This window comes from Lemur catta, chromosome 18 (assembly GCF_020740605.2).
Source record: "Lemur catta isolate mLemCat1 chromosome 18, mLemCat1.pri, whole genome shotgun sequence".
In the NCBI taxonomy this organism is placed as follows: domain Eukaryota; kingdom Metazoa; phylum Chordata; class Mammalia; order Primates; family Lemuridae; genus Lemur; species Lemur catta.
The window spans coordinates 6,583,155-6,603,228 of record NC_059145.1 but is presented as its reverse complement, the minus strand read 5'-3'; the positions used below and the strand labels follow the sequence as shown (position 1 = coordinate 6,603,228).

The 20,074-nt window shown below is 61.4% G+C and overlaps 1 protein-coding gene across 1 annotated transcript in view; it reads left to right on the top strand.

Annotated features, from left to right (window-relative positions):
• Window positions 1-20,074, top strand: part of UNC5A (unc-5 netrin receptor A) — a 58,566-nt gene that overhangs the window by 31,638 nt on the left and 6,854 nt on the right. The window contains exons 2-6 of the mRNA XM_045530620.1: window positions 12,107-12,328; window positions 17,192-17,335; window positions 17,622-17,725; window positions 17,880-18,060; window positions 19,355-19,519. Coding sequence (XP_045386576.1) covers window positions 12,107-12,328; window positions 17,192-17,335; window positions 17,622-17,725; window positions 17,880-18,060; window positions 19,355-19,519 — 816 coding nt within the window. The remainder of the gene's footprint in view (window positions 1-12,106; window positions 12,329-17,191; window positions 17,336-17,621; window positions 17,726-17,879; window positions 18,061-19,354; window positions 19,520-20,074) is intronic.

The following is a 20,074-nucleotide window of genomic DNA, read 5'->3' as shown; positions in this document are numbered from 1 at the left end:
CCTCTTCCCAGCTGGAAGGTCACTGCCCGGCCTGGTCTCCCTCCCGCCCAGATCTGGGGCAGGAAGGAGAGTGTCTGGGGGGTCTCCTCCGTGGCGTCGTCCCCCAGCCCCAACCTGCCTGTGCCTCTGTCCCCAGCAGTCTTCTGCTGGCTTGCCCTGGGCCAGGATCTGAGGCCCAGACCACAGGCGGGCGAGACAGGCTGCCCTGGCCTGTGGTCCTGCCCCTCCTCATGAACTCCCCGCCTTCCTGACCCCACCTTCCCTCTGGGCCCTCTAGCTTCTGAAAGGGGCAGCGCCCTCAGGCCACAGCTGAGGGTGGTCACTGGTGCTGACAGTTAAATCCCAGCCACCTGGGGTGAGGGACAGAGGACCCCTCCAGCCCTCAGGAGGCTGTGATGAGGAGGGCTCCCAGGAGTGGTGGGGCGAGGTCAGGAAGGGCAGGGCAGAGGGGAGACAGGCAGGGCAGAGCAAGAACAGGGCTAGAGCGTGGGCAGAGTCAGAGCCCCCTGCCCTGCTGAGACCCCGATTGGCAAAGTCAGAAGAGAGCTTGGATGTTGTCCAGTCTGGCTTTGGCCTGCCAACTTGCGTGGCCCACACAGTGTTTAAAATGTTTAAATTAGTTGTCAACATTTTAAAATGGGAGATTTCACATAAAAATGGATTTCCAGCTTCTCTTGAAAGAAAAGAATGATGCACCTGTTGGCTGGCCCACCTGAGGGTTAGTGGTTGGTGGGACTGAGCCCACCCTAGGATGGACACGGTGTCACTCTCCACTTCTCCCAGCCCCCACCCAGTTCCACTCCTTCTTGGGCCAAAGAGGGGAGTGGCTTATCCAAGGTCACATAGCCGAGGGAGGCAAAGTGGGGACTGGAGACCCAGGATGAGCCCTGGGCCAGTTGCTGACAGAGGCAGAGACGGCAGCCTGCTGCCCACTTTCAGAGTTTGTGGCAAATGGGAGAGATGTTTCAACTCAGCCTCTGTCACTGACCCCCAACTCGCCTGCCCCTGAGCTAGAAGCTGCTGAGAAGAGCTGGCTTGGACCTGCTGGTGCACTTGAGGGGGCACAGTCTGATGGAGGGGGCAGCTGCCTGCGCAGCCAGCCCCTCCTCCTTCAGATACGCTCTCAGCTCCGGGGGAGAGGAGCAAGCCGCACGGCCCCCAACCCCCTGCCAGCCCCCCACCCCTCCCATCCTGGCGGATGTGACATCTTGAATTTTGAATTAACAAGGCTGGGTGCATTGGAAGTGGGGGGTGCCCTGCAGGTTTAGGGGAAAATTGGAGTGAGAGCCCCAATTTTAGTTAGTGGACATGGCTGAGCTGGCTGCAGGGTGTGGCTTGGGGACCAGGGATGAGGCTGCTGTGTCAGTTGTGTGGGGGCAGAAGAGGAGCTGCCTTTCCCTGCAGTCAGTGGGAACCATTGCAGGGGCTTGACATGTGAGATCAGATTTTCTTTCTAGAAATAATGTCATGGTGACATAGTAGAGGATGACACCAAAAACCGGAGGCAGTCAAGGGAAGGTACATTTCGGGGGCTGGAACTTGACAGGGGGCTAGGTGAGTTAGGCAGCCATGAGGCAGGGGAGGAGGGAGGCCCCTGGGAGGCAGTGGCCCTGCCAACTGCAAGAGGCAGTCCTGGGGAGCAGGGGACTTGCGGGAAGCCACCAAGCTGACTTGGGACATGTAGGTGTGAGGTTCTGGGGAGCTGTGTCATGTGCCACCCATTGCCACTGCCTGGGGCTAGCGGGACCCATGGGCAGGAGCTGGATCTGTCACCGGGTGACAGGGTTTTCCTGGGGGGGTCTCTGTATGAGGAGGGGTCCAGGTGGGCTCAGCTGATGAGAAGGGGAGTCACAGGTTGGCTAGTGACCTGTGGCCGCAGAGACACCATCCTGGCCAGACTTAGCCCTGAGGACAGTGGGCAGTGGGGTATGTGCCCATGAATGCCAGAGGACCTGGTGACGAAGCCTGGCTCTGGGAGGCTGTGCGCCCAGGATTTCCCAGTGGGGTCGGGGACCCTCAACCACTCCATCGGGCAGGGATGCAAGTCCATCTTGGGCACTGCCATATTGGCCAGTGCCGAGCACCATGCCTGGCACATTGTATTCAGCAAGTATTTACTGAATGCATGTGCCCTGTTTATGAGCATGGGGCCTTGTGAAGCCAGCCGCCTGGGTAGGAATCCATCGCTCACTATTTACTTTGCCTCTGCCTCAGTTTCCTCACCTGTAAGTTGGAGGTTAAAAACAGTTCTTTGCCTCCTAGAATTATTGTGAGGGTTAAATAAGAAAATCCATGTAAAGTTAGCCATTGTTGGCATTGCGGTGATGGTGTGCACGTGTGTGTACATGTGTGTGTGGTGGCTGCGGGTGTGGGCGGTGATCTCCCTCATGTCTGGGCTCCGGTCTCCACCCTGCTCACCCCAAGCTGCTGCCACTCCTGGACAGCCCCTGGCCCAGGCTCAGCCGGGCTCGCATTAAACCGGTGAGATATGAAATGCCACCATATCCAGGACAGGGTCTTTAATTAAATTAATTGCCAGCAACATTGTAAAAATGCTGATGAGATCATAAACGGCTTATAGGCAATGCCGTCCATCATCCCTGTGGACCTGCCAGGGGCCACACTTGGGGGTGGGGGGGCCACCAGGGAGCTCTGTGCACCCCACCCCCCAAGCAAGGGGTGCAGGGGGCACTCGGGAGAAGGGGATGGAAGCACGAGGGAGGGAGGGAAGGAAGGAACATGCTACTCACAGAGGTCGCAGTTACAATCCGTGCCCTAGTCGGGCAGCTGACTTTCTGCCTGGCTGGGGGGTAGGGGCTGTGCTAGGGTGCATTTGTGGAACAGCTGCACCATTCTCACTGCGCCTGTGTGCACCGGTGAAGGACACGGATGGGATGGGGAGGGGTCCCTCGGGAGCTGGCTCAGCGGGGAGGGCGGTCATCCTCCGGCCCACGGGCCAGGTGGGTTACCCTGGATGCATGGGCAATCGACAGCCTGGCCCAGCGCTGCCACAGATCGCTGTGTCCTTGAGCAAGTCCTAAGCCTCTCTGACCCCGTTTCCTCTTAGGAAGACAGGAGGACTCTGCCCTGCCCACCTGCCGCCCTCTTGTTCCCAGCACCCTCCTGGCCACCCTCCCTTGGCCTGTCACCTTGCCGGGAGCTGTGCCAAGAATTCTTTATGTTTCTTTCAGCGGGGGCCTCCACAGGCCCTGGTGGGGCTCAGAGCCCGTGTTGCTCAACCTGCCAGGTGAGAGGTGGAGGAGTCCACAGTCACACACACCCCACCACCAAAACCAGAGACACGCCCACGGCAGCACGGTGCACCAGCAAAAGATCCCGAAGCGGGAAAAACCCTTCCTTCCCCAGTTCTCCCTGGGCCGTGCGACCACATAATCACCGTGGATTGCATTCTATTTAATTGCAGCTTATTAAATTCTAACCAGCCAATTATCAGCCACAATTACAGCTTAATTCAGGGACACAATAGCTATTTTATCGTTTGTTAATCAAATGCTTATTTAGACCTCAGCTGTATTAACCATTTCTCTGGCCGGAGGCAAGGCCCCTCGGCAGGAACGGGGCGCTGGGTGCCCCTGGGAGCCTGTTCCCCATCACAGCACCGCCCCTGTACTTGCTAAGTCCTCTCTGCTGGGGGGTTTGGGGACTCAGCGATGGCAGAGGTGTCTCACCAAGTGCCGGAAGACCATGGTTGCCCGATCTGCATTCAGCGCAGGTTGGTCAAGCTCCCCCGACCCCGTGCCAGGCCCTGTGCCGGTGCCGGGACCACGGCAGCAGACAAGACAGGTGTGGCCTCTGGTGTCCACACGCACTTTAGGGAAGAGCAAAGGAGCCCACAAACAGGGTGGCTTCAGGTGGCGGCAGGTGCTGTGAAGAAAACAGACTGTGACAGGGTGGGGGCTGGGAAGGGCTCCTCAGACACGGCGGCCAGTGGGGGTGTCTCTCAGAGGAGGTGACGCTGCAGCTGACCTGGGGGCCGAGAGGGGCGGCTGCAGAGGATCAGGGGCAGCAAGCTGCAGGCGGCGGGAAGAGCAAGTGCAAAGGCCCTGCGGGGGGGACGCACAGGGACAGCTGAGAAACAGAGGAGGGGCCCTGGTGGGCGGACAGACATTGGCCCCGACTGTTTGGCCAGAGCCCGTCTGCCCTTTGTGGGCTGCACGGCCTTAGGCAGGTCCTGAGCCCACGTTGCTTGTGTGCGAAGCCAGAGGCAGTGGAAGGAAGCTGTGTGCAGCTGCCCGGTGACCGGCCTGGTCCGCTGCGGCTGGCGGGCAAGGGACGGCTGCGCTCCCGCTCAGGGTGGCTGTCCTCCGAGCGGGGCAGTGGTGCCATCCCTGCCCTGCCCACTTTGTTCATCGTGGTTCAGCCCGTCTGCATGTCCTCCTGTGAGGCCTGTGTCTGTCCTTGTGACCAGGCCCCTGGAGCCACTGGGGAAGAGGGTGACTTTCCTCTGATCTTGGGGAGGTGGCTGCTGCTTCTGTGACACCTTCGTGCACAGTTACCATGGAAACTGGAGCACTGCGCATGCATGTGTGAGTGTAGGTCAGGGGAGCAGCCCTCCCTTCCGAGGGGCTGTCACCCCATGCTGGTCACCTCTATCCTCCCAGCGGGACTGCCAGCCTGTGTGCCCACCCTCGTTCACCCAGCACACGCTGGCGTGGGCCTGGACTCAGGCCTGTCCCTCCCTTCCAGGGAGCCCTGTGCCATTGGGAGTGACCTCCAGGGAGACAGGGCATCGGGTGTAGGTGAAGACAGGTTGTACTCCTGGCCCCACCTCATCCTTGGCAGGGTCAGCACTAGTTGTCCATGTCACAGATGAGGAAGATGAGGCTCTAGAAACAGGTGGTTTGCACAGAAGTCTGAAGCAGGGTCAAATAAGGTCTGGGAAGCAGCCGGCAGGCAGTGCAGAGGTTTGTTCCGTTCTGCCTTTGAAAGAATGCTGGGGCGTGCACCCAGCTTGCTGCCGGCCCGAGCACACCCCCTCAGATCCTGGCAGATGCGTGCCTGTCTCTCAGTGTGCCCATGTGCACCCCAGACCTGTAGTCTCAGGTGGGGTTTGGGGGGTCTGGGATTCCAACCCAGGTCACCGGACTTCCAGTTTCCACCGCCTACCAGGCCAGGGACTCCCTCTGCCTCTGACAGTCAGTACAGAATGTGTCCCTGCTTATCAGAGCCTCCTGGTGAAGTGCCCTCATCACAGAATTGTCTGTGTTTACAAATAATAACTCACGCACGCAGCCATCTGGGGGCAGGATGCAGATGGCAGGAGAGTGAGAGTCCCGTTCCCCTGCACGTCTGTGTGTCCTCTGCCCCCCACTGTGCCTGGTGGCTCACTGCCTGCCTGCCACCCCCAGGGTCCAGCCCCGGCCTTTGAGGAAGGCAGTTCCCTTCCCATTGAATCAACTGATTCGTTGATCTGTGGGAAGGTGAGCAGAGCTGGCTCCTGGCCAGGCTTGAGTTTGTGTCCTCTACTTCCAGCCCTTCCTTGTCCTGTTCCCAGGAACAATGTACACCATTCAGTCCACAGACACGCTCTGGGCACTGGCTGTGTGTCAGACCCTGACCAGGCTCTGGGGACAGGTGGGGATGTTGATACTTTGTCTCTGCCCTCAGGGCACTGACGGTTTACCTGGCAGACAGACTCATAAATGCTGACAATATGATGTTCCAGGGGCCGCGGCGAGTTCAGTCGGGGGCTGTGGGAGCTCAGAGCAGGTGTGGCCAGCTGCATCTGGGGTCAGGGAAGGCTTCCCGGAGGCGGGTGTTGGAGCAGGCCCTGAAGGATGAGTAGCACTCACCCAGGCAGACAGCAGGTGGGCAAGTGGATCAAGGGGATGAAAGGATGCTAACTCCAACTGGCTCCAGATGAAAAAGGAATTTATCGGCTAATGTGGCTGGGAACCCAGTGCTTCCTATGCCTTCCAGGCCGGCACAGTCGCAGGCCTCAAATGCCACCAGAGGGGCCGGCCTCCCCGCCTTACCGCCGTCTGCATTCTTCCTGAACGACCCCTTTACACTCCTCCTCCCCAGGCCTACGTGGCCTGCAGGACTGGCCCTCCCCTGTGGGTGGCCCTGCATGTGCCCAGGGCTCCAAGCCCAGCAGAGGGAGAGCTTCTCTCCCCAACAGCCCGACCCAAGGCCCTGGAATCCCTCTGTTCAGTGTGCTGAGCAGAGCGAGCCAGAGGGGTGGGGAGGGGAGTGTACCCGCCTGTGGGGCCAGAGATGGGGTCACCCCCTGGACCGTGCGGCCTGAGTGTCGTAGGAGCTGGGGGAGGCATTCGTGGAGGAAAATCAGGCACTGTTAGGCAGAGTGGGAGGGAGGCAGAGCCTGGAACAGAATGTGCAAAAAGACTTTGAGGAACTGCAAATAGCCAAGATGCTGCCCATGCAGAGGGAGTCCCTCCAGGCCAGTCCCTCACATGCAGCCCAAGGATGTGGCACAGAGCCCTGTGTCACTCTCCTCCTGCCTGGGCATCCATGTCACCTGTGGAGCTGGGACGCCAGGCCCCAGTGGGCCTCCTGGGTGCAGACCTCCATGGAGGGGTGCTATGGGACCCCCCCAGGCAGCCTAGGAGCACAGGCGCCAGGGGTGAAGGGGGACAGCATTGGGCTGCTGTGCCCCAGCCCCTCCTGTAGCCCTTTTCAAATCCAGAACAGTTCTCAGGGAAGTAGGAAAAGGGGCTTGCCGCCTGCCCCTTGCCGCTGTTCCTCAACTGCACACCGAGCTTGGGGCTGCAGGCGCCCACCGCCCGGGCTGTCGGGGGCGGAGGGAAGGACGCAGGGGGCCGTGGCAGGCGGGGCTGGCGAGAGCGCTGGCTGCTCTAGCGCTTACCGACGCTGAGTGAGGCCAGGTGACACCCTGCCCCCACCCCTACCCTGCTCCGAGGGATGGAGGCCTCTCTCAGTAAGTACGAGTTCATTAATAGCTTGATTAATCACACCTCATATTTTTGTGGTGCTTTTAAAAATAAAACATTTGAAAGCATTTTCACACCCACCCTGCTCTGAGTTACACAGGCAGGTCTTACCCTCCCAGACTGCAGGTGAGGAAAGGGAGGCTTAGCCTGGGAAAGTAGCACATATCAGGGTGTGGCTGGGGGCAGCCTGGAGCCAGGGACCTTCTCCCTGCCCACCACTCTGCCTGCTCCCACTCTGACCTCTCTGTGGATCTTCCCACAGACCAAGAGGGAAGGGGCCACCCTTGGGCAGATCTTCTGAAATTCTAGGGAGAAGAAGGACTGGTCATTGAGTCACTCAACAAACACTCTGTCAACATCCAGGCCAGCCCTGAGCTCCTGCCCCAAGGAAGTTCATGGTCTAACAAAGAAGGCAGTGGTCCTGAATGTGGCACGTACCTCAGAGGGAGGCTCAGGGGACAGGGCAAGTGCTCTGAAAAATGACAGAGCATGGATCCAGGAAGGCCTCTTGGAGGAGGCGACACCTTTGCTGGCATTTCCCAGGTGGACCAGGTGGGGCAGGTCCACCAGAGTCCACACTGCTGGACACCCTCAGCAGCCTCCCATTCCTCATGCGCAGAGAGCTCACAACTCCCCTGTCCCCACCCCGAAGGCTTCCTGCGGCCCTTGCAGTGAAATCCCAGCTCCTCACTTGACACTCAAGGCCCTGAGGCCGGTCCCTGAGTCGCCCCTCACCCCCTGGCCCTGGCCTCTTGGCTGTCCCGCAGCACACCTGGCTGCTTCCGGCCATGGGGCCTCTGCTGTTCCCTTTGCCCAGAACTCCCTGCAGCCTGGCCTTGACGTTCAGGGTGCCGCCCGGATGTCCCTTCCCTGAGCCCACCCCCTCTAGAGCTCTCTCACTCACACCCTTTCTGAAACATCGCCCTCCTACCTGCTTCCTAACACTCATCAATACCAGAAATCCTTGGACTGTGTTTTGCTTTGTGTCCCAGCCCGAATGCAAGCGCTGGGAGCAGAGCCTATGTTGTTTGCTTGCTGCTGCGTCCCAGCGCCCAGAACAGCTTCTGGCACACAGCAGGCACTCAAGTAGTATTTGTCGGTTGAAGGAATACACTTCAGTCATGGGAGAGGGTGGCATCTGTCCAGCCTCAGCTCTGGCCAAGGATCCCTACCCAGGGGTCTCTTGTCTCCTTTAGCCGCAGGCCCTGGGGCCTCATCTGTTTCCCTTCCTTGTTTTTTTTTTTTTTTTTTTTTTGAGACAGAGTCTGGCTCTGCCCCGGCTAGAGTGCCGTGACATCAGCCTAGCTCACAGCAGCCTCAAACTCCTGGGCTTAGGCGATCCTCCTGCCTCAGCCTCCCGAGTAGCTGGGACTATAAGGGCATGCCACCATGCCTGGCTAATTTTTTCTATTTTTAGTAGAGACGGGGTTTCACTCTTGCTCAGGCTGGTCTCGAACTCCTGATCTCAAGCGATCCTCCCGCCTCGGCCTCCCAGAGTGCTAGGATGACAGGCGTGAGCCACCGCGCCTGACCAGTTTCCCTTCCTTTTTATAGCTGCCACCCCATTTGGACCCCAGCCTCCCTGCGTGCACACATGTGCCCCAACTCCTCGCTGTCCCTGAGAAGACGCTGGGGTGGGCCTGGCGAGGGCTGCACCCGGCAGGCTGACTTGGCTGACCTGGGCAGCCAGTGCCCTCCTGAGAGAGGCAGGGGCCGTCTGGCCAGCCCAGGGCACCCTGCACGTGGGGCTCCCACTTCAAGGCCTGAGCCTTCTGCACAGCGCTGTCTGCACTTCCCAGTGACGGTGCGTTCTGCCCTGGCAGAGTGCTTGCCACACCTGTCACTCAAGCCCCGCAGGCAGCAGCGATAAGCATCCCACCCCAGTCCTGCACTAAGCAGCCTTGAGCTGGAGGGCAGGGACAGGGACGGACAGTCTGGGGTGGGGACAGAAGCCTCAGCCACCCGCTCGCTTCTCCTGTGAGATGAGCTGTAGCACCAGTGAGGGCCTAGAGAGGGTGAGATGGCACGTGTGGTTTTCTGGAAGAGGGAGAGAAGGGAGCCCTCTTTCCAGGGGAAGTGGCCTTGGAGCTAGGCCCTGGAGAAAAGGACAGAAAGTGCTGGCCAAGGAGGAAGGCGTTTCAGACAGACCTAGAGGTGGGAAGTTAGAGCCTAGGAGGGCTCCGTGGGTGCTTCCATGCAGGAGGGCTGGAGAGTTGACTGGGGCCAGAACGGAAGGCTCGGCAGTGCTAGCCAAAGGCACTTAGCCCCATCCTGAAACACTCACAGGAGCCACGCAGACAGTGGAAATAGAAGGAGATCCAGGGTGAAGCAATAGGGAGTGGTGGGGACTGTGGCAAACTAGAGAGCTCTTGTGCCTTGTTCAAAGGATCATAGGTCATTTGGCTCTGAGCATGCACTGCTTGGTGTTGTCTTTGGTAACCAAGTACAGGATTCGTGGAAAAGAGAAAGCAAGTTCACTCTAGCCACCTGCGACGTGGAGGGGAGAGATCCGAGGCCCACGCTGTGCCTTAATTCAGGCAAGAGGCTAACTGGGATGCAGAGTTGGGGCAGGCAGATCTCGGGTGCTGACCACACGGGTGGAGGTCACATCATGAGCTCTGGGGGCCAGAGGCAGGGAAACCAGCTCTGACTGTCAGGCAGCTTCCAGTAGCCCCTAGAGGACATCTAGCAGGGTAAATTTACCCCCACCCGTGGCCTTAGAGTGTCCTTGCTAGAGGGCATAGCTGCAGCCTACAGGGTGCCTCCTGGGTACACCCGAAAAATGCTTCCCCCGGGGGTAGGGGAAGGCCATACCACATTGCGTGATGGAGGCCCTGGAGAAGTGAGCTATGTCCCTTATTGGTCACAGCACATTTATTTTTCATCAGCAGTTAAATGCAGACATGAGGGATTGTGCCAGGTTCAGCGGGCGGCTGACGCGAGCAGCACCTGGCTGCTGACCAACAGGGAGGCTGGGGCCGTGCACCGCTCCCCGCCCCCACGCCCCAGCTGGGCCCACCCACCCAGCCCCCGACCCAAGGGGCAGGCTCACGCCATGGCATTGAGCCTCTGCCCATTAAGGGACATGGCACAGGCAGGCCCAGAACCTGTCACTGGGGGCTCTCAGTGACGCCTGCCCCCACCCCACTCCCCTTACAGGGCCCTGCTCCGGGGTCAAGCTTGGCTGGCATTCCCACTCCCAGTCCACCCAGGGACTGTGGAGTGTCCAGTGTGTGTCTAGAGAGGCCACTGGGCCTATCAGCGCCCACCCCACACCCAAACTCCAGAGCCCTCCCTTCCCAGCCTCCCCAGACGACATTCGTCCTCCAGACCTTGGGGGGCCTGCCCCGGCCGGACACCCCAGACAGCCGTCTCAGCGCTGCGCTCCCTGAGTCCGGCCTGGGTCAGGGCAGGCAGGTGGCCCTGTGAGTGATGAGCACAGGGGCGGTGAGGCTGCCCCGCGGACACTTGGTGAGTCCACCTGGGAGCTGGGGGCCCTGGGACTCCGCCTGTGAGGTGTCCAGAAGGCTCCTCCCCCTGCCTGCACCCCCCCTTCCTGAGCCTGCGACAGACCCTCGGAGGGCACTGGCAGGCCCCGTGGAGGTGGTTCAGGGTGGAGTGGGTCTGGGGGGCCTGCATTTTCTCAACTGCAAGGGTGATGCCACTTACGAATGGAGGCCTGGCATCTGTTACAGAGCTGCAGGAACATGCAGGGGGCCGCTGCCCAAGGAAGGTCGCGAGCGGGAGAAAGACACACTGGGGAGAGGCCAGAGTCGGATGGGGTGGCAGGAGAAGGGGCAGGGAGGCCGGGCAGCGGCAGGTAAAGGAGAGGCAGGTGCCGGGAGGAGGCCGCCCGCCCGCTGCTGGCAGACACTCCCCTGCTGTGTCAGAAACGCCCTCCCCCCAACGGCACAGCTGCTGCCCCCTCAGCCTGGCCGGCCTTCCCCCTGCCATCCCTAAGGCAAGGCACCTGCCAGCTCTGTGCCTCAGTTTCCTTACCGCCCTCACCCCCGAAGAGGTTGCTATGGGGCCTACTGAGCCGAGAGAGCTGTGACCCTCTGCCATTGCGAGTGCAGAACCGCAGGAGGGACAGCAGTTAAGTCACTGAGTGCTGTGCGAGGTGCCACGGGCTTTTCCGTTTCACGCTCGTGACAACCCTAAGAACTGGGCACCGTCTCCCCTTTTTGCAGGTGAGCAAACAGGCTGGGGCAGGTGGACTTGCTGAAGTCACACCGGGCCCTCGGCCTCCCGCAGGCGTCGCCAGCTCACCACCCCCTGCCTGCCCTAAAGGACCAGGCACCCATCAACAGCCTCGGGGTGGCGGTGGGCTTCCACCCTGGAAGGGGAGCTCTCCCGAGGGCTGGGTGCAGACTCGAGGAGCCAGGCCTCCCATCTGAAGCCCCTGGCGGGTTTTGGACTCCCCCGTGGGGCAGATGTGAACTCCATTTCACAGGCGACAAGGCCGTAACTCCCCAAGGGCACCTCTAAGGAGAAGCGGAATGGGGCTGGAGACCCAGAGAGGTTTCTCCCGTCTCTGTGCCCGGAGGCCCCATTCCTTGTGCAGGGGGCCTGTGTGGTGGGCAGCTGGGAGGGCGGGAGCTGAGGGTGCCCCCACTCCCACCCACCCCGCCCCCTCAGGGTCCTGCCAGTTGGGCCGAGGGTCCGACTGCTCTGGGCGTTTTATCTCCACCAGTGCCTCAGAGCCAATTACCTGTGTAATTAGCAACGAATGACTTGTGGGATGGTTGTGGATTTCAGCTAAAATTAGAAAGAAACCCATATTCAGGTCTCCTTGAAGGAGTGGCGGGGGCTCAGGCCCCTCAGACTCTCCTGGCTCCACCCTGCCTGCGCCCACCCAGCACGGATCTCTGAGCACTGACGGCGTGGGGCCGGGCCGGGCAGCAGGAAGCAGCCGTGGCCAGAGCCCTTCCCACCTCTGCCTGGACGGAGCCTTGAACTTCCCCCAGGGTGATCCGGAGCGTGCACAGCTGCCGCCTGAGGGAGGCTTCCTAAGTGCTGGGACTTCCGCCCCAGTCCCCGTCCACCGGGGCTCGGGGCGTTCAGCGCTAGGGTCGCCCAGCTGGGACGTGGAAGGGCCTGGACTCACTCCCCTCCCGTCGGCCCCAACCCCCAGCAGGGAGGGCCTGCTCAGCTTCCCCTCTGCCCTGCTGCAGGTGCCCAGCAGAGTGCCACAGTGGCCAACCCGGTGCCTGGCGCCAACCCCGACCTGCTTCCCCACTTCTTGGTGGAGCCCGGGGACGTGTACATCGTCAAGAACAAGCCGGTGCTGCTGGTGTGCAAGGCCACGCCCGCCACGCAGATCTTCTTCAAGTGCAACGGGGAGTGGGTGCGCCAGGTGGACCACGTGATCGAGCGCAGCACCGATGGCAGCAGCGGTGAGCCGGGCCGGGGCCGGGCAGGAGCAGCCTGGGGGACGTGGGTCTCAGTCGGCCCAGAGGGGCCTGCGGTCACCCTGGGCAGCACATTCATGAGCAAGATGGACCCAGCTCTGTGCCCACCACCCCGTGTCCCCAGGCAAGGCAGGATTCCCACACCTGGGACCCCGTGTGTATACACCGAGGCCTTCCTCAGGAGGCCCACCCACCCCCAGTTTGGTGGGGGAAGAAGAGGGAAGCCCCCTTCCAAAAAAGTGCCCCAGGGTCTCACAGCAAGAGGTGGCAAGAGGGGCAGGTCCCCACAGCTGCCTCTGGGTGTGGGTTGGGTGGGCTGGGGGCAGCCTGGCCAGAGGTGCCAGCAAAGAAAGGGGTGGGCAGGTAGTGGGTGCCAGGTTGCCACGGAGCCCGCAGACCTCACGTTCAGTGGCTGTCTCTCTGCGCATCCATCCGTCCGTCCACGCGCTCACTCACATGCTCCCCGAGCTCCCGCAGAGCGGCGACAGCCGGCGGAGCCCTCAGCAAGAGGACAGCAGGATGAGGCTGCCCGGGGCACCCTGAGAGGCTCCCCGGGGGAGGTGACGCACAAGCCTTGGTCAGGGAGAGAAGAGGGAGGAGGAACCCCAGGCAGGGGACAGCCTCGAGCAAAGGCTTGGAGGCAGAAGGCCAGCGTGCTGGCCAGGGGTCGGACTGAGTGTGGGCTGTGCGAGGGACTGAAGCGATATCACTGTCTTAGGGATTTCAAGCTGCAGAGTGACATGGCCAGAGCTGTGAGTGACACTGAGGGGCCAGTGTGGGCGCTGAGGGGAGGAGCAGACCCAGAGACACCGAGGAGAGGGGACATATGAGACTCGGCTGAGGGGTACAGGCAGGGCCCAGGGCCAGAGGACAGACCCAGAAGGCCCCCTTCCATGGGACACCCCATCCCGGCCTCAGGCAGCAGGTGGGCAGTGGGGACGCGGGCAGAGAGCCCTTGCATGGGTCCTACCGCTTCCCAAGAGCAGGTGGTGGAGAGGGAGGCAGGAGCTGCCAGCAGCCTCTCCTGTCCTGCCCACTAATCCCGCTCATTGCCTCCCCTCCGTGGCTGCGGGGAGCAGCCCCCACACAAGGAGCCCCCGGATTTAGCCCCCACCAAGGCCTCAACCAGCCTAGACACACAGCACAAACCCCCTGGGGGTACAGCCCATGTGGGACACACAGGCCACCACCGTGAGGCTGGAGTCATGGTGCAGCTGGGGACAGGCCGGCAGCACCCAGGACTCACACCGATGCCAAGGGCAGGCAGGGGACCTCGGGCCAGAGGGGCAGCCTGTGCTGCCAGGTAGGAGGGGCAGGGGGTGGCCCAGGAAGGATTGCCAGGGGAGAAGTGACAACCAAGCTCAGGTCTTAACACTACCTGGAAGGAGCGTTTCCCAGGCTGGTGGGAGGGCAGCACAGATGCACAGAGCAGCACAGGGTGGCCAGGTTTGGGGTGGGACAGTGGGCCTGGGGCTGGGCAGCAGTGGCCAGGGGGCTGCTACCAGGGCCATCAGAGGCTGTGACGCCAGAGAAGGCTACACTCAGACTTGCACCATGGGAGGCGCGTGCTGGGCAGAGGGAGGCTGGAGCAGGGCGAGATCCTGGCCAGGGAGAGCCATTCGGAAGCTCTGGCGATAATCTGCATTCACGCTGAAGAGCCCTGAATTTAGGCAGTTTGTGATTTAGTCCCCAGAACTTGCCTGTCATTTTACAGATGAGGTCGAGGCCTTGGCTCTGACTTGTACTTGCCCCAAAAGGGCTCAACCAGGTCTTCTGGGTCTACAAAGTCATACCCCATCCTTCCCTACCAGATCAACAGGGGCTGGTGTCCCCTGAAGTGCCAGCTCAGCCCAGCAGAGGAGCCCCAGGGGCCTTTGCTCTCTCACCTGACCTGGCAGGGAAGCCGAGCAGGGCAGGGCCCAGGTTGTCCTGGGGGGAGGGTCTTCTACAGAGCCTCAGGCAAGGCCTCTCCCCTCCCTGGGCTTAGTTTCTTCATCTGTGAAATGGGGCTGAGAAGAGCATCCTTGAAGGTGCTGGAGCCCAGAACGAGGCCTTTCTTTTCTCCCCACCCCACGCCTGGGGCCCAGGACCACTTTGCGGCATAAGTTCTCAAACTGCTGCGGCAGGTCCCCCAGGGAAAGGACAGACAGGTGAAGGGGAAGCTGCAGCCAGAGAGCTGCTTTCCTGCAGCCTTGAGGACCTGTCCTATGACCTTCTAGAAGACTCCAGGCTAGCATGTACACACTGAGAGACCCCAAACCTCGCTGACAGGCTCCCGTGGCTTGTTCTGTTCCAGCCAGGCAGAGAGGCAGAGCTTGGGGCACGTGGCACCTGTAACCGCCAGACGCTCTCCTGCCCTGAGCGTTCACCCTTAGGCCTCCTGTGGCCGGAACATCTGCAATTTCATTGATCTCATCAATTTCTCAGCCCAAAGCCACTGAGTGCTTTGAGGCAAGGAGGAAGACCTCCCTTACTTACCTACAAGCAGATACCACAGTGGTGGTGCCGTGAGCGTGCACAGACCAAAGACCTTGGGCCAGACACATTGTGTGGCCAGGCAGGTATAACAGGGTGGGAGGTCCACCCAGATCTGCTGCCCTGCCCATTTGTGTGGGGCTGGGGCTGCCGGGTGGACGCCCCAGGAGAGAATGCCCATCTCCCACTCACCTGCCCTCAGTCCTCGTCCAGAAGGCCTGGGGAAGGGGGCCAAAGCCTGAAAATCTAGAACCTGAACCTGCTAATGCTATAAAAGCCTGAAATTTGCAAAACCAAGCACTGGAGTCCATTCTGGGGGTATAATTTATTTTGTGTTAAACAAACTGATTGGTTACTAGAAGCAGATTGCTGAGAAGGTGAGAACCTAAGTCCCAGCCTGGCCTGGGAGCCCGCAGCCAATGCCCACCTCCCAGAGACACTTGGCAGCTCACACGCGTACACACAGCCCCGGACAGCCTGCCTGGGCTCCCTCCTCCTTCCTCCATGTCCCTCCTCAAGGGGGGGCACCTGCTCAGATTACAGGGTGGGCAGAGACACGGCTGTACCCTGACACTGCTCCCAGGAGCCAGGCTGCTTAGTGACGTGCAAGAGAGGAGGCCACAGCCCTGCACATTGAAGACCTGGGTCCCCCACCTCAGCCCATGGCCCTCCCGGAGCTCGGGGCTCAAGGGCATCCTTTGCCAAGGCACCGTCGGGAGCTGGGACCTCGAGGCCAAACTTGGCCCTCATTCATGGCAGCGGGAGGGAGGAGAGGAGGTGGCAGGACAGAAGGGGAGGGAGAACAAAGGGAGAGAAAGGGAGCACTTAAAGCCGCCTGGGTGATGTGTGAGGTTCCTGAGGGAGGACAAACCATGGGCTTGGAGGAGCTATCTAGATCCGTCCACCCGGGGGAGAAAAAGTACCCAGTTCAGAATATTCCAGAGGTCTCCTATCCCTAACCCCAGGGGCAAAGAGGAGGAAGAGGGTGAAGGGCCCCGTCCCACCCATGACTGCTTGTCAGATGCCCTAAAACTCGATGTGCTTGACAGGTGGCTGGTGCCCGGGGCCCCTACCCTACCCCCAGAGAGCGTGCACATCGGATGCCGGAGAGCACAGGGGCTGGCAGTGCTGGGACAGAGGGAAGTGGCCCGGCTATAGTGATCTCTGCCAGAGGTGACCCCACCATCTGCTGTGTGAACTGGCCAGGGCAGAAGCGAGCAGTGGAAAAACGTGGGGACCCAGTGTGAGAAGCCAGAGACTTGTGCGGGTCTGGGAAGAGGTCAGGGAAAGACATGTTAGAGAAATTAAGAGGGAAAACGGCCGCCCAGCCTGCAGCTCAGCTGGGCTTGCTGGTCCTCCCGCAATGCAGCCCCTAACTGAATTTTGCCCTTAACAATGGAAACACGTTGGCAGCGGCCTCTCTCCCTCTTTCTGATAAGCCAATGACCCGAGGGAAATTGGGGTCAGGAGGAGGAGAAATTGGAAACAAACAGTCTTTTCTCACTCCTGGGGTGGGAGGAGGGTGGCCTCCCGCTTCTGGCTGTCAGAAGGGCCTGGGCCTCGGACACACGGGTCTCTGGGGCTGGGATTGGCAGAAGGCGGGCAGGGAGTCCAGCCTGCAGAGTCCCCCAGCCCACCCGATTTGGGCAGACGAGTCCAGGACTCCCAATCACTGGCCACATCCCCGTTGCTGGCTGTCCCCTCTCCCTCTTCCAAAGTTCCTCCCCAGCGGGTCACCACACAGCCCCTGGCACACTGTGGAGTCAGACAGCCCTGGGCACCTCTTCCCTCACTCACAGGTGGGAACAATACTGCCCAGGGGAGGGGACTGAGTAAGATAACAGCCTGGCATGTGGGAAACCCTTACTAGTCCCCAGGGTCTATTATCATACTGCATAATCGCTGTAATTATATTGTTAATGACTGTTATTATATTATCACATGTCAGGATCTACCTGCTAACCCTCCAGAGAGGTGGACCAGAGCCTTCCTCACCCTCTTTCACCCAGAAAGGCCCTGGAGCTCCGTCTGTGCCCCACCTCTTCTCCCTGGAATCTTTGGAGGCCGACCCTGTGGCTCAAAGCTCTATCAGCAGCCCCTTTAGGGACATTTCTGCAAGTGACCCTGGGGAATCAGGTCTCTAGCAACAAAGTGTAATTAATGGAAGTTCTACAAAACCCCACTCCAACCTTCAGGAGATAGAAATTTACACCCTCTTTGCCACCCCAGAGCTCTCTCCAGGCTGAGGATTGCCCCCAAAGTCCACTCTCCTGCCAAGCAGAGAGAGTGGCCGAGGGTGGTGCAGGGACCCCACACATCAGGGAGGCTCAGAGGGGCCCTGGGGCCCTGGCTACCTGCCCCTCCTGCCCCCAGGGCTGCCGGCCATGGAAGTCCGAATCAATGTCTCAAGGCAGCAGGTGGAGAAGGTATTTGGGCTGGAGGAATACTGGTGCCAGTGTGTGGCGTGGAGCTCCTCGGGCACTACCAAGAGTCAGAAGGCCTATATCCGCATCGCCTGTGAGTCCAGGCCCGGGCCCCTGGGGGTGGGGCGGCTCAGGGCACCACCAGGAGAGGGGCAGCAGGCTTTCTGGAGGAGGGTGTCCAGCCAGAAGCCTCATAGCCCTGCCTTGATGGGTGGAGGAAGTACCTGTGGACACAGCCCAGCCATCCCCTGCACCCCTGGGCCCTTGTCACTTCGTCCAGTGCCGTGGGTCATGACCCCTGCAGGACTGAGGGACAGAGCAGGCCAAGATGAGCTGGTGTGAGGCACTCAGGCGGGAGGACATTCCTGTTCCTCTTCCAGATTTGCGCAAGAACTTCGAGCAGGAGCCACTAGCCAAGGAAGTGTCCCTGGAGCAGGGCATCGTGCTGCCCTGCCGCCCACCAGAGGGTAGCCCTCCGGCTGAGGTGAGAAGGGGCTTCAGGACGCATTCCACAGGTGGGCAGGGCTCCCAGATCCTGGTCCTGCCTGCCCAGCACCCCCAGGTCCCCCTCGGGGACCACTCCCCACTCGGGGCAGGCCAGCGTGGGCTGGCAGTACAGTGGCACACTCCCTTCCCAGGTGGAGTGGCTCCGGAACGAGGACCCAGTGGACCCGACCTTGGACCCCAACGTGTACATCACACGGGAGCACAGCCTGGTGGTGCGACAGGCCCGCCTGGCCGACACGGCCAACTACACCTGCGTGGCCAAGAACATCGTGGCACGTCGCCGCAGCGCCTCTGCTGCTGTCATCGTCTACGGTGGGCCCCGGGCACTGGCGGGGTGGAGAGGCTCCCCAGTCACGGGGAGAGGCACTGAGGTGCCACAGGGCTGCGAAGCGTGGCTGGTGGGGTGGGGAGAGGCCGAGGAGCCAGGGCCAGATGGAGCAGACCCTGGCCCGACCGGGAAGGACAAGCACAGGGCTCGCCATGGCTGCTGGGGAGCCCAGGAGCACACCTGGGCAAGGGGGTGGGACAGGTTGGTGGTCCTCTGTGGCCAGGGGGCACTGTGCAGAAGGAGATGAGGGAACAGGAGGGGAATCTAGGACAAGTGACAGACCACCCCCTGCTCCTGAGTATCTGGGTGGGAAGTAGAGGCCAAGCAGTCCCGGGCGCCCCCAACGGCAGGCGGAGGGGGTGTGGGAGTCGCCCTGTGAGAGGCTGGGCCTGGCCTGGCTGCCCTGAGTGCCCGCAGCTGTGGAGCAGGTGCTGCCGGGCCCCAGGGGCCAGCAGGAGAGCACAGCCTCCCCCAGGGCCCCCCTCCCAGCTCAGCCACCACCCACTGTGTCCAGCTCACAGCCCCTCTGCCCTCACGCCCTGTCCCCTGGGCCAGCGTGGCTGAGGACGCCCCCGCTCCCTGACCCGGGTCCTTCTCTGTCCGGCCAGTGAACGGTGGGTGGTCGACGTGGACCGAGTGGTCTGTCTGCAGCGCCAGCTGTGGGCGCGGCTGGCAGAAACGGAGCCGAAGCTGCACCAACCCGGCGCCTCTCAACGGGGGCGCCTTCTGTGAGGGGCAGAATGTACAGAAAACAGCCTGCGCCACCCTGTGCCCAGGTACCAGCGGCCGCCGCCTCCCGCATCGTTCCTCACCACGCCATCTCCGTGCCCTGGCTCCATCGCGCCCACCAGCCTGCCCCCCCATGGCTCCATCCCACTGCCCGCCACGCAGGGCCAGCTCTATCTGAGGCGGGAATCGGGGTGCAGTGTGTGGTCGGAGTCAGGGCTCAGCACAGAGTCTGAGTCAGAGGGCCTGTGGCACAGTCTGAGGACAGGGCGAGGGCTCAGCCTGGGGCTGCAGAGCCCCCCGTGCCAGAGACCCGCTGCCCCAGGCCAGGACGGCCCCTGGTGTGGAGACAGCCAAGCAGCCCCTGGCGTCATCTGCGCCTCCCTGTCATTAGCACGTGCCATCAAGGCCAGCTGCACACTAGCAGGCGTGCACCCAGGTCCAGGCCAGCTCGCCCTGCCTGGTCTGGACGCCCAGCAGGGCCACACCGCCTGGGGGGCTCTCGCGGCTGACCGCTCCGTCTCCTCTCTGCCCGTGTCTGTCTCTGTCTAGTGGACGGCAGCTGGAGTCCGTGGAGCAAGTGGTCAGCCTGTGGGCTCGACTGCACCCACTGGCGGAGCCGCGAGTGCTCTGACCCGGCACCCCGCAACGGGGGCGAGGAGTGCCAGGGCTCCGACCTGGACACCCGCAACTGCACCAGCGACCTCTGTGTGCACAGTGAGTCCTCTGCACCCCGTGCCCTCTGTGTGCCGGGACTGGCCCTGCCCAACCCTGTGGCGGTGGTGGCCAAGGGAGTCACTCCCCTGCCCCGGGCTGCACCTTCTCCAGGCTCAGGGCCCCCGGGGATCCTCCTCAGCCCTAACACGCCTGCGCATGCGCCCACTGCCTCCCGGGACACGCACCACCCGACACCTCCCCACACTTCGCGCCTGCCCCGTTCCCCAGCGCACACACGGGTCCTGTGGGGACACCCGCTTGTGAGCCCTGTTAATTACAAGGCCATAACTAACAATTAAAGATCTCTGTTGGGTTTTTTTTTCTCTAGAACACACCCTCCCCCATTCTTTCAATTAAAAACCTAATTATCTGTGTCAATTCCTTTCTGATGGACATTTCTTCCATTATGCAAGACCCTTCTAAAATCAATAGAGCTTCCTCCAGGCAGGCAATCACTCCCTCCTGGGCCTGCCCCAGGCCTGGGGGAGGCAGACAAGGAGGAGGGCCCTGGAATTGCCGCTCCTGGCCTAGGGACTGACCTGGAAGCACGTCCCA